Here is a 16,597-nt window from a genome sequence, read left to right as displayed (position 1 = left end):
AATGCAATTATTTTTCAGTTCTGACACAGCTTCAAAATAAAGTCTAGTTTCCATTTGCCAACAACCACTGCTGACACTCTACAATTCCTTCCTCTCTCACAGAGAGGTGGAACTGAGGCAAGGAACTCATGACCTCCAAAGGAGCAGAGTGCTTCAGAGAGAAGACTTCTATGAAGTACCCAGGGCACAGTGGTTGTGTTTGTTTGTGTATATATTTATGTTCTCTGCCATCAAGTCAGAAAGCACCTACTGTTTAACATCCACCAACAGCTCTACAATAATTCTGACTTTGCAGGAATGAAGTTATTTATGAAATCCAAGTTTAAAGAAGCACAGAATTTATCTTAACATTTAAAGTGTGCTGGAAATTAGGAATGAGAACACATTCTGCAGCAACAGCAGAAGTGTTCAGATTAATTACAGATTAAAGATAATGAAAAATCCTCAAGTACTTTTCACACTTATGGGGACCTTCATAACATAAATCCTCTCCATGCTTAAACCTGAAAGATCTAACTCCAACTTTAGCAAATACACAAGCTGAAAGCAAACACATACAGGACAATAACTGATATCCTCAACACAAAATAAACATATCCCAGTTTCTTCCTCAGGCCACCATTACTTGAATGAGAAAAATGTTACAGAAATATGAAATATCAATATTAAGGTGTTTGGATTTTCTAACTGTGTATAGTTACCTTTTGCACAAAATACACACCTTTGACAAATACATTAGGAAAGCAAATACATAAGAGATGGAGCACTTAGTCTTCATCAATATAACTGATGTTATCCCTCACTATATTTATCTGTAACTAATTTTAAAAAAGAACAATGAGAACAAACGTACCTGTAGATTCACTTTCAATCCTGGGATATTCATCTTCCAGTGTATTAACAGCTGGCAGCTCAATCAAATTATATATGTTTTTAGACAAGGTAGACAGGCCACTGTGATTCTGCTGCTGTTGAGCTCTATATACTTGTTTCAACTGTCCTGAGATCTCTTTCCATTCTGCTTGAATCCATTTAGCCAGCGTGAGAATAGATTTAGCAACTGCATATTCAGCTTTGGCAGATTTGCAGAAAGATATGGCACAAGAACTCAGCATTTCCATGGCATGTGTTGACTGACCTGCATATCATGGAAAGCAGATCTTCAGTACACTGCTATTATTTAAAACAATTCTGAAATTCAGCACATTCATATAAAACTTGCACCAATATATGTTTACAGAGAAAATTCTCTTTTGAAGAATGACAAGCATGCAAACACTTGTGAAAACACTTTCAGATAGACAACAGCTAATGGGATGAAATCAGTTCCTAATCATACTGCCCTACTGTGACTTCTTCAAGGTGAGGTGAATCAGCCTGGTTATAAGGAAAAAAAGCTCAAGTCACTACAACATAACACTCACCTGCTGTGTATAACAACTTTGTTTTCTCAATATCAAGTTCAGGACCCCATTTTTCATCTATCTGACCTGGTGCAGACAATTTTTTAAAGTGCTGGACTAAGTCCTGTGCAGTGGTGGTTTTCCCCAGCTGCACCTCACTGCACTGGGCCAGCAGCCGCGTAGCCAGGGCGATGTTTCCTCGCTTCCGTGCAAACTTCGCTGCTGTTAAACCCAGTTCCATTAGATGGCTCTTAATTGGGACTGTTGGTTCTAAAGAAGGGAGCAAGACATTGTAAACAAAAGTATTAAATCACTGTCTGACACACAGAGAATGTCTGCCCAATATATTGTGTACATGGGCATCAGTAAAAATTGCTTCAGAGATTTAGATGACTTCATTTCTGCCTAGAATATTTATATACCCCATCTCAAACATAAATTATATCCATGGATTATCTGATGGGCAAAAGGTTTTCTTCCCCACTATAACCATTCTTCTTAGCTAATAAGCCTACTTTTCTCCTGACAGAACTTTTTTTCTCCCATTACTTCTTATCATACTGCACATTTAAATGGCTTTCTTCACTGTGTGTGAAGACTCATTATTCATAATGGTGAAATGTTCAAAAGTGAAAGCAGTTAAAGTATGAAGTGATGAGCAATTAAGGGGTTATTAGGAGAGGAGCATACAACTATTAAACACTTCAGAATGTTGTTTTCCTTTTTGACACTGTCTACATTACAGCACTAATAAAGACAATGAGTAGTAAAACAAGACACCTGAAGGAAAAAAACTGGCTTTTAAGAAGTACTTAATCTAAAATACTAGAAAAAGACACAGCTGCTGCTTTCAGCAGACAAGTTCAAATTCTGCATTTGATTTTCACAACACCATAATGAGAGCTCACACACCTTTCAGCTTTTCCATCAGTTGATTCTGGTACACTGTGTACCTCAGGGCATGCATCCATGGTCTTACATCGTGCTGCTTGCATGACCTCAACGCTTCATTGAAGAGAGGTATCAGACAGTCCTGCAAGAGGCACACAAGTTGCACAGTTGTCTTGAGAGACAACTTTATTACAATGCATTTTCATTAATTAAAACCAAAGACCATTTTTAGAGCAAAAATTCTTATTTATAATAGCAACCACACTGTAACTAAGAGAAATATGTTTTATGTTTGATTTCGAGAGGACAACAGTAAGAACTGCTCAAAACAAGCAGAACTGTCTTCTGAACAATGTGATTGGAAATTACATCTAGAACACTCATAGTGGTTGAAGTCTGACATTCAGTTTCTAATTGCTGAAGTGATTTTTTATTAGAATATTTTTAAGTTGTTTTGAAAGTAAATTAAGTGCATGTTACAATGTATTCAGAGAAGAAATACCAACACTCCAAAAGGCAACTGTCAATAACAGTTCAAAAATACTGTAAGTGTAACTGAAAGAGAGGTGTATTTATAGCTGTAGAGAGAACTCCAATTGAGATGTAAGCTTATAAAAACTTGGGTCAAGGCACATTAGAAAACTGAATGAGATCTTTTGACAGTACGATTAACAGTCAAAATTAACAATTAATCTATGTTTTATATTCAATACTCCACAATATGACATGGCAAAAGACATGATCCCAATTTAGGTTTTAAACACACAGAATTACCTCTGATGTCAGCCTGTTGCATACAGTGTTTTCCAAAGCAGAAGAACAGTACAACTGAAGAGTGCTCAACACTGGTAAAGACTGAGACACGGTGAGCGTGGAAAGCCTCAAAGGCCCAATAGCAATGCGAGAGGTTTGCTTTAGGTACTTTATAAGATTTCTGAAATTAAAGGATCAGGACAGTCATTTTTCTTAGCTAGACTGTGAGAATAAATAGCGGTATCAAAATTACTGAAGAAAAAACAAAATCAGTATCTTTAAAAGGATGGTCGGAAAGCGTTGCAATATCATACAAGTTACATGACAATACTCAATTATTAAGCTGACACAGAAGCACTTTACCAACTCAAGTACTTTATAAACTGCATGAACTCCAAGTTAAACATCATCTTATTTTCCTCAGTAAGCTTATAACTCACAACAGCTAGAACTGCCGTGGATGCTGAAGCTTTACACAAAGTTATGTTTAACAAACTAGAACGTGTTTTCACAGTGCATTACATTAATTCATAGCACATTTCAACTTACTCAGATATTGACTGCCACTTTTGCTCCTGTTCTATGTGGTTTACAGCTGTTGCCAGACATACTGAACTTCTCAAAAGCTGTACTTCAACTGCTTTTTGAAGTTCTCTTGGATCAGGACTTAGCATATTAGGAAGGAGCTTCTTCATGTCTACATAGAGATTAAACAATTGAAACCAATTAGAACTGCCAAATTTTATCATGTTTCACCATCTGATAATGCATTTTTCACAGTAAGGAAGTTAGAAAAAAAACCCCTCTTTTAAAAATATATATATTTTATATGTATATATATTCATAATATTCTATTATGAATATTCATCACAGATTACTTATAAACAGTCACATTTTTTTTAACAGTCACATTTTTTATTTACTTATAAACAGTCACATTTTTTAATTAACTCCAGAAAACAAACTTGCATCAACATTTAGGATGACCACTGCCCATCATTTTGAAGCTTGATTCATAAGGGTTATGGTCAGTCCACTGAACACAGCAAATTGCATTCGGAAGTTTCAGTCTGTCATTTATACAGACAGACACACAAAGAAATGTTTATTTTTGCATTTGAAGTAAATGTTAATTTATGCATTTATACCTATTTTTTCTTTGGATCCCCCTGCAAGCAGGTTGATATTTTCTCCTGGTAATAATTCTAGTTGTTCAGTGCATTCAGTAAGTTGTCCAGACTCAAAGCTGCTCAAAGATCTGCAATTCAACATTTATAGTTTTATTTTCATATTTCTTAATTCACTCCAGTTGCTAAGTATATTACACAGCAAAAAGAAAAGACTCAAGACAACTCAAAATCCTACAGAGCTCTTAGGATTAATTCTAAGCAAAAAATCTCAATTATCACATACATCAATAAAAGGCACTACTCCTGCACCAAATGAATGAATCCAGTACCAAAGAGAAAGAAGAGCCTCTTTCTCTGACAGAAGCAGTCACCTTTTCAGACCTGCAGATTTTATTTCACTGCTTTCTTCTGTGCTTTTATTTTCAAGTCAAAAAATTTCAGGCAAAAGGATTTTACTATGTTTACCACAATCATGCAGGAATGGAAAGCAATCAAGTTGTCAAATAAAAATAAATTATCCTTAAACTCTGAAGGTCTATTCAATGTCACAAGTATTTTTTCATGAACTAGAAAAATATCAAAGGTCAGGAAATAAATGCACAAGCTACAATTCTAAATTTCATTTAAAAAAAACCAGAAAACTAAAAAACTCAGTGGCCAAGACCATTTCTTTCCTATACTTTTTCCATTAAATTAGTATATTAAGATATTTTTAAGAACATGAGATACATTTAAGTTGTGCAAAAGGATTCATCTTCCGCTGAGTAAAGCAGAATAAATTTGGCATCTTTTTTCTTCAATGAAAGATTTTTTTCTTGAATACTAAGCAGCCTCAGCAGCCAGAAAGTTACAGCAGCTATTTAGAATGAAGTTCTCTCTTCATCTGTAAATGCCATGGCCAAGTTTTCACCCTCCCAAGAACACACCTCTCTTCTTTGTACGCCTCTACTTAGAAACTGACATCCAATTTTTAAAATCAATTAAAACTTTAATATTTCAGCTGTAAAACAATGAACTTTTAGGTACTGTTGAAAAAATGAATTATACCCTTACTTTATGTAGTTAAAATCTGCTTTCAGGTTGATTGAGGTATTACTATTGCTTTTCTTCAGTTCATGGACCATGTTTTGCCACTCCTGAACAGCAGACCAGTCAGCAATGGAAATGTAACATTCACATGCCTTGTTACCCAGGTAGTTTATCACTTCAGGTGAAGAGTCACTTGGCTTAGTCAGAACAGTTTTTCTAGTTTCTCCTATGGAATGAAAAAATATTATATAAACATGCACTTAAATATATATTTTCAAACAGCAGTTCTATCATTGAAACATTATTTCTATGTCTTTTGTCAAGAAAAACACTTCATTAAAAAAAATCAAATAGTTATACAACTTTAACAGTATTCTTCCACTGACACTTTTTCCAAGGGAAAAGAGACCCTTTTCAGATGAGGTTTTGAAAAAATTTAGTTTATATCTGTAAAGGGGCATCAAAACAGAAAAACAGAAAAACTAAATTAGGAACAAAGGAGGTTCATTTTCAAAGATGAAACAGAATACTGCAACCAAGTCTTAGAAGTTAAAAATCTCTGAATAACTAGTGCACTTATGATACAATTATGTCATAAACACTAAGGTTTAAGTTATGATGATATAAAATTAACTAGATTTAAATTAATAAGTTACAAAATATTTTACCTATTACCTTTAGTTTCATTCAGCTAGACCTCAGTACTGCAAACCCTCCTATCTACACATAATATTGGTTTCAAGGGCATTAAGTGGCTCAGTTTAACTGCAGACAGAAACAGGTTTTCAGATTTCAGAGTCAGACATCACCATGGCTGTATCACTGAATGTTCTTATTTTATGTACACATTTACACAGTTGTATTCCTCTCAAAAAGAAAACAAATACTGACCATTTAAGGAATGCTTTGGGCTGGCATTGTTCACACTGTTGGAATTGGCCAACTTCAGAACAGTCTTGTCAAAGCCTGTTATACAGCAGTCCACTCCAGTCATGGAACAGAGGTGCTCCTGGTATTCTGCAGTTGCTTTTTCAAACCTAAAACAGTTCAATATTTCAGTCAGCATCTTGAAGAACCAGGTTGGGTTTTTGGTTTTTTTGTAAATAACCTAGATTTTGAGCATTATTTTACTCCAATGCTCAAAAAGCTCATATCACCTTCAGCAAAAGAAAGGGATTAAGATAGGATATGAGGTTGCTAGCTGAATTTCCAGGTTATAGTATTTGATAAAAGCTTGTCCATAAAAGTTTTAATGTAAACTTCAAATCAAGTAGAGACAGAAGTAAATAAATTAGTTTTATATTTGTCTATCACAATTTTAATCTGAATGAGTAGAGCTGGATACTGATTAAATACATATCACATCTCTGAAAAGATTCACTGAGTATAATTGACATGGAAATTCATCAGCCTTGACTCATGCCACAGTTTAAAAGACTCAGAAGCAGAACTTTCCCTAGAAGGAAAAAACTTCCAAGTTTATAGCATCCCATAATTTGTGAAAACTTACCGCCCTTCTGCTTGCTGAGCTACAGAATTGATCCAGGAGAGGCTCTTCCCAACTACAGCAGAAGACCAGACAGCAATACCCTGAATAGCTTCAGGACAATGAAGCTCACATAATGCTTCTACCAGCATCATAATTGTCACTTCCAATTCATTTCCCTAAATGCAAACCAAAAGCATTATTTAACAAAACTCATCTCATGCAAGAGCCACCTGTCTGTGGGTGAGTACTCAGAAATGGTGAAGCAGTATTTCACTATACGCATCTACAAGTGCTCCTGATATCCATCCACTGCACTGATTTTGGAAGAGCAGGGGAGCCAAGGGAAGAGTTTGAGCTGTGAACCCACAGCCTCAACACCAGTGGCAAGCAATCACTGGGTGGTGGCTTTGTACCTATATGAGAATTTGTAAGGGAGCACAAAGTAACAAATATCTATCAAACCACCTTTGGTAAAACATTTAAGCAAATCAAATTAAGTACTGAAGAAACTATTCAACCCTTTCAAGAAGGTTTTAACTACTTCATCCACCCATCCCACCCCTGAACTTAGCTCCTAGTTAGAGGAAGGATACCCCTATGACACAATCCCACTTCTCATACCCACAAGGTATGGAAAGACATCACACTACCACAAGCTTGGGATGGTCTCACACTAATGCAGCACTAGTTTCACAAGGTTTCCACTAAATTAGAAATTGCTCAATTAAAACTGTGAATTAACTACAGCATTCATTCCTGTGTAGTATTTGACCACATGTGTTCAGTACATCCTAACCTCCAATCCACAGTATCACAACCACAACAAAAACATACAAATTTAAAATGTGGCTTTAAAAAACTCATTCTTTTACCACTAATACCACTTGGTTTAGTAACTACTGGTTGTCTTAGCTTACTTCTTTTAGAATATCATAGTGAATATTTCTGCAGTAGTCCACAGAGTTTGAAAAGAGAGTACCTGAGAGATACTATTATTAGTTTTCATTTCTGTGAGTAAATCAAATCCATGCCTGACTGTCACAGCAGGCTGGCCAGCCAGCAATCCAACTCTCATGATGGACAGTCTAATCCGTGTCAGCCAGTCCTGGCACGTCTGGCGATTGGTGTAAAAGAACGTCCTGATAACCTTCAGAGACAGGAAAGAAGTTTCACAACATTCTTCTGCACAAACCAAAACAGTTAAGTACTTAAGACTGATATCAAAGGCAGGAAGGTTTATTTTCTCCAGTCTTCAATTAATCATTAATTTTATTAATGTAAATGGTCTGAAATCATATGTAGCATGCAACTGGCCAGGAACACTGGCAGGCCAGAAGTCTTAATATGCACTGACTATAAATCATGTATTACTGTCACATCAAAGTCTGGTAATTAAACAGCTTATTTTCAACAGTGAAGAATGTTTTGCACTTAGAAATACACAATGGGGTATCTTACTTATAAATAAACCAATTAAAACTTTAAATAACTGTGTTACTTTATAATAGACCCCAAAAACCAATTAAAACTTTAAATATGTGTGTTACTTTATAATAGGGCTGCTGACAATCTACAAATAAGTGCTACAAATCAGAGGGACTACAGTCTTGCTGGATTTGTACCACTATGCAAGCTGGTACTCCAGAAACAAAGCCTGGTTTAACATGTTCTGTAGGAATATGCCAAAGTTAAAGCCAGAGTTTTTTTAAGAGGCTCAGACTTTGCTTGAGAAGTTTTTCTGGAATTCCATGGCTAAGAACTGAACAATCCTGAAGACACCGCTCATTCACTAGACTGCTCCAAGCAACATCAGCACTGCAAGACAGACAAACCTTGGGTGGAGAGGTAAGGGCATTGGCACATCCTTCATATGCATTGTACATCAATTTTTCCAAGTTCTCCAAATACTGCAGAAGGAGAACAAGCCTAAGCTGGTTGCTACTGTGTCCTTCATCATTGTCTGCAGTAGTCCACTGGCTGACATCTTGATCAGGGTTTAATGTGTGGGCTGCAAGACTCCTAATAATACCTACACATTTTACCAAAACATGGGAAAAAAGAGTTACCAAAAAGTATTGTATTTAAATGTGCAAAGGGATAGCAATGCTAGCCCTCAAATCTACCACAACTTAACAGTAATTATGCAGCAACATTAAAATCTATAAGCACTGAAAAATAAAGCTGTTGTGCCTCTTGCCTTAGACATGAACACATTTGCTTCACAACCTTACCAAAAATCTCATCAAAATAAAGTGTATTTTTTACTTTACCTTCAATTGTTTGAAATGTATCTTGGGCTCTCCCCAGAGGAGTCCGTAGCTTTGAGAGAACAGTGAACTGAGCTGCTTCCCAGACAGCCCACTGCCACAGCACAGCATCAGTCTTCAACAGGTTCCGAGGGATGGTTGGCTGATCTCTCTTATCCAGTCTTTGACAGCTATAGAATAACCTTTCTAACCAATTATCCTTCCTGAAAGAAAACATCAGTGCATTGACAAGCTTATACTGTACACACTTCATCTCCCTATTGTTCACAAACAGATCTCTCACAAAATTAACTTCCAAGCAGCAATGTATATAGGCAAATATGCCAAAAGGTGTGTATGTAAGATGCTTATAAATACTTAAAAGTATAAAAAAAGTTTGAAAGCAAAGCAACGTAGTTTGTAATGATATTTACAAATTTTAAACTAAATGTAACTTGGATTTGTTTACTATAAATTCAACACTCAGAGATTTCAGTTCTACAAGGAATTCTTACCCAGTTCGGTGGAGGTTTCCATACAAAATAAAACTGATGACATCAGAGAAATCCTGTGGGTGGAATGTGTTACTTGGAGCTTTGCTCATGTGACTTCTTATAGCCAAAGAAATTTCTTGTATTTCAGTGTGGGTACGGTTACTGCAGGAAGAGAGGGAAAATGACCCATGCTACAATATACTTGACTAAACCAAAAACAGCTGTATAAGAGTTACACACACACTATATCTATATGTAATGACTAGAAGTAATTACATGCTTTGGTATTAATACCAAGTGCTTTCAGAGCTCAGGTCTTCAAGTCAAATTATAGGACATATTGCTGAAGCTCTGAGTAACAGGGACCTTACAGATACTCAGTGTTTGCTTCAAGAAGTGATGCACAGCTAATCAAATTTATTAATTACTTTGTGTACTACATACTGTTCTTAGACCAGTAAAAGCACAGGAGAGATAGCAAGACACTTCGAATCATAGAGGGTTGGATGAGACCTTTAATATCATCAAGCCCAACCAGGAACCCAGAACTACCAGTGTAAGCTCGTGCTCTTCGATTTTGAACTAAGACAGTACGATGTCCACTGGCATTATTTTTCAGGTTAAGTGTCTCTGAAGAAATTAAACCATTATCTACACTGAAGTTGGTCTGAACAACTCACCTCAACACAACATCCAAACGAATTGACTTCAGCAGTTTTCCAAAAGCTTGTCTCACACGAGCACCACTATGGACAAGCTGAACACGACACACATCAACACACCTGCAACACCAAAAAGGAAAGAGGTGTGAATATCCCCATCATCAGCAGAATTCTAATAACATACAGACCTCTGTGCAAGTACCTCTGTAACAGGTCATCTGGAAGGGATGAAGACAAGGCATGAAGGCTACTACATGCTTGAAGACAAATGTTCACATCTTCCAGAAGTGCTGAATTAAAGAGTTGAAAGGACAAAACAAGTTATTCTTGCTGGAATTAGGTAACTTCTGCACTACTCTGCATTTGTTCCCATATTATTTACAGATTCTGGAATTGAATACATCACAGAACTGTTCCAGTGCTTTTGAGAAATGATTTGTGACTGGGAAATTGATCTACCAAAAATGTCAGTGATGTGTCAAATCTCTTAAGATTGCAATTTATTTTAACAAAATTAATTGTTTAACTAACAGGCAGGGATCCACTTTAAAAAAAAAATCATAAAAAGAATCTAAGTTCTTGCACAATGCTATCTTGAAGCATCCTTAAAGTAAATGAAACAAGTACAGTTGCTACTATCAGTGGGACAAGGCTATTTATGTACTTAATTTTGAAATGTAAAAGACAGTTAAGTAAAAATATGCAATATCTTACTGTTTGCTAAAAGTCCTTTGCAAAACTTATGAAAAGATGGGAGAGAAAATAACGGTGTATATGTTTCTGACTTCTTCATCAGAAGAGCCACTTCCAAAGCCCATGTTGTAAGTAGTTTCCTTCAAAAACCAAGAGTTGAGTCACTCTACACAGTTAAGAAAGGTACTTTCAAACTACTTCACGTTGTACATCAGTATCGCACCATAGCTCACACTTTCTAGACAAGTTATTTCTTAACTTTAAAGATGTCCCCAGCTTTCACAGCATTTTGGTAAGGATGCTTTCAGTGAGCAAACCCTTTCTTTCAGTGAATTTTAATAGCTCTGTTTCTACTGGATAGATCTTAGAATGGTTTAAACTTCTCTAGTTTTCATATATAAAAACAAGCAGCTACTTTTTTCCATGATTTCACTAATAGTGTATAAAAAACCCAAACGTTTGACAGGTTAGATTTACCCCAAGTTTTACAAATTCAAATTATCCTGGTTTCTGAATTAATGTATTCTACTGGACAAAAAAAAATTTCCAAATTTCTAGGAATATTTTCCTTACCTGGTATCTTGAGTAAGGTTATCCTTCTTAAGCAGTAGTCCCAAAAGGTTCAGTATGATTGAGAAATGTTTTTTTGTTGCTGTAGTTACAGTACTTATAACTGCTCCATCAAACAGAGAGGGAGAGGAAGAACTGAGGCTACTGGATATGAAATGGTCGTGCCTGAAAAGGCAAGGAAAAACAAACTGTAAAACTGCCCCAAGATTAGAGATACTTCCCTAAAGTTTACAGGAGGAGAGAAAACATCAACAATGAGCAACAAAAGTTAAATGAACACATACACAAACAAACCACCCTCTGTCAAAACCCAAATATTTTGATCCCTAGCCTAAAAGAACAAAGCTACAATTTGCTATCAGTCCATGCAGGCCAGTAACCTGTTCTCAACTGTATCTGGTATCCAATGCTTAGTGAAAAATCACCACAGCTAAGAATGTGAAGAGTAACAGTTAAAATTGTATATTCCCTTACTTTAACAACAGTTTGTATTAATAAGGTCTAAAATCTATTTACATCTGTTGTTTACATCTCATTACCCCTCCCAGGTCTCTCATTAAGGCAAAACAGTAAATAATCTTTCCTAATTTACTTTCAGTAGAGTTCTCCCTCCGTTATCTCTATTCAAACAAGATTTCTAATCTGCTTTTGAATAAAAGGCCAACTTTAAGCCAGGATATGCTTTCCTGGCTGAGATACAGCTTCCCTGCAATTAATGAAAGTAAAAACTAATTAAGGAAGTTTGGGCAAAAGCTTGATTGTAACAGCCTATTTCATTTCATCCCTCCAACAATATATTCTATTCACATCAGTCCATCCTAGTGCTCTTAAAATACTGCTGAATTATCAAACCCCATACCTGGAGCAGTGTGAGTACAACGTGTAGAGCACTGCATACTGGACAGCAGGGAAGTGAACTGCTATGTCACCATGAACAATCATCAGGTTTTTACTCAGCAGTGCAAATACAGTTGGTGAAAGGGCCCACATCTATAAAACAATCACAGAAACATAAAAACTAGGATCTACTTTTAACTGTAATTTTCATACCATCAAATAATGTCTTTCCTCTCTTCCCCACAGGAAATAATTTAACTCTATTGTTTTCTGACTGTAACTATTTCCTTCCCATTTTTAGAAGTCTGTTAAAAGTAGTTCATGTTTTTATATGGAAAGATCTGGAAAGTGTTTTCATATGGCTAACATGCTACCAAAGGACACTTTACAGCTGCTTTTATCTGTCTTGAGGTTCAAAAACAATTACTATGATGATCTGAGCATTAAACCCTTAATAACCCTGATAAGATGCTCTTCCCTAGAAACTGCTTTTCATTATGCAACAACTAGAGATACAATCCACCCACTGTTTCCCCTAAGTTTTAACACTGGAAGTTTTTCTAAAACTTAGGAAGTTCAGAGACAAATATGATCATTTTAGTTATACATATGCACCCTACTGGTGTAATACATTAACTTTAAGTAATCAAGTATTTTTTACACTTATTGCATGAACTGTCTGAGTTGTTACTCACCCCAATTAATGAGTTTTTAGCATTTCCAATAGTACTTAGAGCACTGAGGTCAAATATAACAACAAACTTGGCATTATCCACATTGGATATAAGCTTCTTGAAAGAGTCATGCTGGATTTCAGAACAGGCCTCAGGAAGGTGTAAACTATGCAGTAGACTATTTAAAGCACAGGTCATTTCTCCTAGAATCAACCTGTAAGCAGTCTCCAGAACAGGAATGTTCTTCAGGCTCAATACAGCTTGGTATACAGCAAGGGCTGCTGCAACGACCTTGAGAACATAATTACAGCAATAACTGATTAAAACAAATCATAAAATACACTAATCAGCAACAAAGAGTTTAAAATCACTCTTCTTTATCTATGAATAGCTTAGTCTGATACAGATATCCATCTTCAGTTTTCTGTACCTCTTACTTACAGAATCTACTAATTATTTTCTAGATCTTCTGCCTAACACACTGAGTATCAAAGCCAGATGAACTAAGGACCTCTCTACCTGGAATGATGGTAAACTTTCCAATTTCTTATCAAATCTAAATGCTAAGAAGTAGCTATATCTGCCTTTTCAGAAGTTTCAGATATTCTGTTAGACTAAAAAATGTATTCAAGATGAGCTTTATAGCTTAAGTTTTACAGCTCAATATATTCTAGGAAGTGCATGAAGGCTGTTGGAATACACCTGCAGAAGTTACTTTTACTCTTACCTCTTTCTCCTTATGATAACGAAGAACAAGTAGTTTAGACTCTGGTATAAATAATTTCTCTACAAATGATGATGGTAGTTTCGTATTTATTTGTTCAACAATCTGGGGATAAAGACCAAAATAAGTAACTTCACCTGAATTTTTACTCATTATTAAAGATTAATCAAAATACTGTTTTTCTAGTCCCTCACAAGAATAAAAACATGTACAAACCAGTGTCAACAGATTCAGGACCGAAATGACGTAGTCAGTGCCACAAGTCTGACAATTTTCCATTTGATCTAATCCATAGGTGATGACCATGTCACAGTGTATGGTCATACTGGGATCCAGGCTGCCAAGTAAAACCCCAACACACTCATTGGCAGCTGTAAGCACAGCTTCAGAAAAGAACACTTGGTTTGCTGCAGTCACACATCTCATTACTCTGTACAGAACCTGCAAAATTAAAAACACAACTGAGTTAAACTCCATTAAAGAGAGATGCTAATTAATTGTATTCACACCCATTTGATATCCTGTCCCATCACCTGCTCTGCAGCTTGTTCAATTCTATTCTGAAAAATGTCATCTTGACATTACACTTCGGAAGTGTAAGAAAAAACAAACTTTCAATTGCTTGGTTTCCAATTCAGTTAGAGATCTACAAAACCTAAGCTCATGACTCACAGTTCTGTTCAGTTCCAACTAACATCACCAGAATTCCCCTTGAAAAAGACAGATGAGTTTTCTTGAGATTTTGTCACAAGAATCCCCTGTAGATTAGGGCAGAAGTTACATAACTGTCTTGTCTTCAACTGGGAAATCCATACACATATTTACCCAAGAAGTTGTGTCTCTCACAAAATTCTGCAAGGGCATAAATTCCAGCTGGGCAGGTCATCCAGCAGCCACAAGAGTTTGAGTGCAGGTACTTTTATCTTATCTCCTCACCCATTACAGAACTATATCAGCTACTTAGCTTATTATATAACATTTATTCTGAGTTTACACCATCCTGTACTATAGAGCTAGAAAAGTTTGCTATCAGATTTAATAGATAAAATTTCAACAGAAAGAAAAATCATAAGCAGAATTCAAGTTTCTACAGTGGCATAGTTATCTGAATAAACAATAACATGGTTTCAAAGATAACAAGCAAACCCAGTCACATGAAGTTAAAATGTCTAAAAAAGTTAATTTCTGATACAATCTCCATGTGCCACTATCACAATCTATAGTTTAATAGAATTATTGCAGCATATATCTTGGAAAAAATAGATTTACTCAAAGCTAAGAATATACACATTCATGTAACGTTCGTAAAACCTAAATCAGTGGCATTGCTGTATGGTGACAAAACACGTGAGCAACCAAGAAAGCCACAGCAATGGAGCTCTTACATCAGTTACATAAGCTTCTGTAATGGGTGGTCCCCTGATGGGGCTGAAGCGCTCCCCGATGCTCCTCACCACGGTGCTGAACACGCGCAGCAGGGCAGCCAGCTTGGGCAGCGACACCGACGGGGGAGGAATGTCCTCATCTACTGATTCCCCCGAAGCCACGTGGCTGAGGTCCTGCAGCACACAAGGTTTGTGTATCAGCACACATCATCAACTTACACACGGGTAAAATATCAGAATGTGAGATTGAAAATACTTCATCTCCAGACATTAAACTGTACAATCCAATTACAGATGTGTTTATCCAGTATCTCTTAACGACACACACATAGGAAGGTGGAATATAGGCACACAATGACAATGAAAAGTCACAGAGTAGCAATGAGTTTAGCCACTGAAACAAAGTACTCAGACTATATCTTGTAAATTGAACCTGAAGCTTATGAAGTTCCTGGTCTCTGGAACATGATCATTGGTATTCCTGCACTGTTACCAACAGTTGTCTGCACACTTTTACCACTCTTTCAAAAAATTCCCATCCCCAAAGTGGAGAGGAGATGTTTCACTGGCCATTCCCATCACACATGTGAAGTATGCTGATCTGGAGACCAAGAGTTCACTACCAGCCTACTCCATGCCAGCTGGCACCAGTGCCTGGGAACATTCCCAGAAGTGCTGATCTCATTAGTAGAGCTGTAGCCTTGCTCTACCCCACTGTGAGATAAACACACTGGCTGGAAGCACCTCCTCCATGTTAGCACACGTTATCTTAAAACTCTTCCGTGACTAAGAATACACACATTGACCAGAGCAGCAGCCAGCCTGATAAGCAGTGATTTACTGCTCTGCCCTGTGAATCCTAAAGCTGCCCCAGCAAAGGCCCTGCTGTGCAGAGAAGGATACTGACCAAATTATTCATTCTGCTTTGAGTGACACAAATTATGCTCCAAGTACAATTTTACCCACAGGACCTATATATTAACATACACAGTGCAGTATAATTGACCTGTAAGTACATATTCATATGAGCACATACACCATAAAAGACAGCACTCCCCTCCTAACCCAAAGCTCTTTCTTTAATGACAGCATCAGATAAACTCTATGCCCTGTTAACTTAGCAAAGGTTAAAGTCAAAATGGAGTACATTAAATGAATATAATCTCATTTTCCATCAGTTCCTGCTGCATTATTTCCTGCACAATGTAATCTGCTGCTTTATTTTAAAAAGACAGATTTGTCATTAGTCTTTTGAAGCATTAAGATTTCCTCTCTTCCCCCAACAGTTACTAGTTCTGAAACACTCTAAGGTTGGACAATTAAATAAAGCACCAAGGAAAAATCATGAGCTGTCTTCACATCAGCTCTTGAAAAATAAAGGCATTCCTGCTTGGTCAATTGTTTATAGTTTTACTACAACACTGTATTCTCAATCAACAATGGCTGAAGGCCTGGTTGTGATACTATTTAATGGTTCATGAGTATTTGTGCAGTTGGTCATTGTACATGACTGAATTATACTCCGTAATTTGGCCCTCTTTTCCCCAGGAAATCCTACAAAAGTAATACAGCCATAAAAATCACAGCTGTGGGTTTATTAAGAAAACCATAACAGTT

General features: G+C 36.5%; 1 protein-coding gene across 1 annotated transcript in view; it reads right to left on the bottom strand.

Annotated features, from left to right (window-relative positions):
* The window catches only part of SMG1 (SMG1 nonsense mediated mRNA decay associated PI3K related kinase), a 59,836-nt gene that overhangs the window by 23,335 nt on the left and 19,904 nt on the right, over window positions 1-16,597 (bottom strand). Inside the window, exons 10-31 of the mRNA XM_030957872.1 lie at window positions 14,981-15,154; window positions 13,812-14,036; window positions 13,599-13,700; window positions 12,893-13,162; window positions 12,220-12,350; window positions 11,364-11,525; window positions 10,812-10,930; window positions 10,300-10,387; window positions 10,116-10,217; window positions 9,457-9,597; window positions 8,966-9,165; window positions 8,528-8,724; window positions 7,675-7,842; window positions 6,717-6,871; window positions 6,098-6,243; window positions 5,231-5,432; window positions 4,196-4,305; window positions 3,597-3,744; window positions 3,069-3,228; window positions 2,316-2,436; window positions 1,425-1,673; window positions 854-1,138 (exon numbers count right to left, since the gene is read on the bottom strand). Of these exons, the coding sequence (XP_030813732.1) occupies window positions 854-1,138; window positions 1,425-1,673; window positions 2,316-2,436; window positions 3,069-3,228; window positions 3,597-3,744; window positions 4,196-4,305; window positions 5,231-5,432; window positions 6,098-6,243; window positions 6,717-6,871; window positions 7,675-7,842; window positions 8,528-8,724; window positions 8,966-9,165; window positions 9,457-9,597; window positions 10,116-10,217; window positions 10,300-10,387; window positions 10,812-10,930; window positions 11,364-11,525; window positions 12,220-12,350; window positions 12,893-13,162; window positions 13,599-13,700; window positions 13,812-14,036; window positions 14,981-15,154 (3,655 nt within the window). The remainder of the gene's footprint in view (window positions 1-853; window positions 1,139-1,424; window positions 1,674-2,315; window positions 2,437-3,068; window positions 3,229-3,596; window positions 3,745-4,195; window positions 4,306-5,230; window positions 5,433-6,097; window positions 6,244-6,716; window positions 6,872-7,674; window positions 7,843-8,527; window positions 8,725-8,965; window positions 9,166-9,456; window positions 9,598-10,115; window positions 10,218-10,299; window positions 10,388-10,811; window positions 10,931-11,363; window positions 11,526-12,219; window positions 12,351-12,892; window positions 13,163-13,598; window positions 13,701-13,811; window positions 14,037-14,980; window positions 15,155-16,597) is intronic.

Source organism: Camarhynchus parvulus, chromosome 14 (genome assembly GCF_901933205.1).
Source record: "Camarhynchus parvulus chromosome 14, STF_HiC, whole genome shotgun sequence".
Lineage (NCBI taxonomy): Eukaryota > Metazoa > Chordata > Aves > Passeriformes > Thraupidae > Camarhynchus > Camarhynchus parvulus.
The sequence above is the reverse complement of the archived record's forward strand: the minus strand, read 5'-3'. Positions and strand labels throughout refer to the sequence as shown.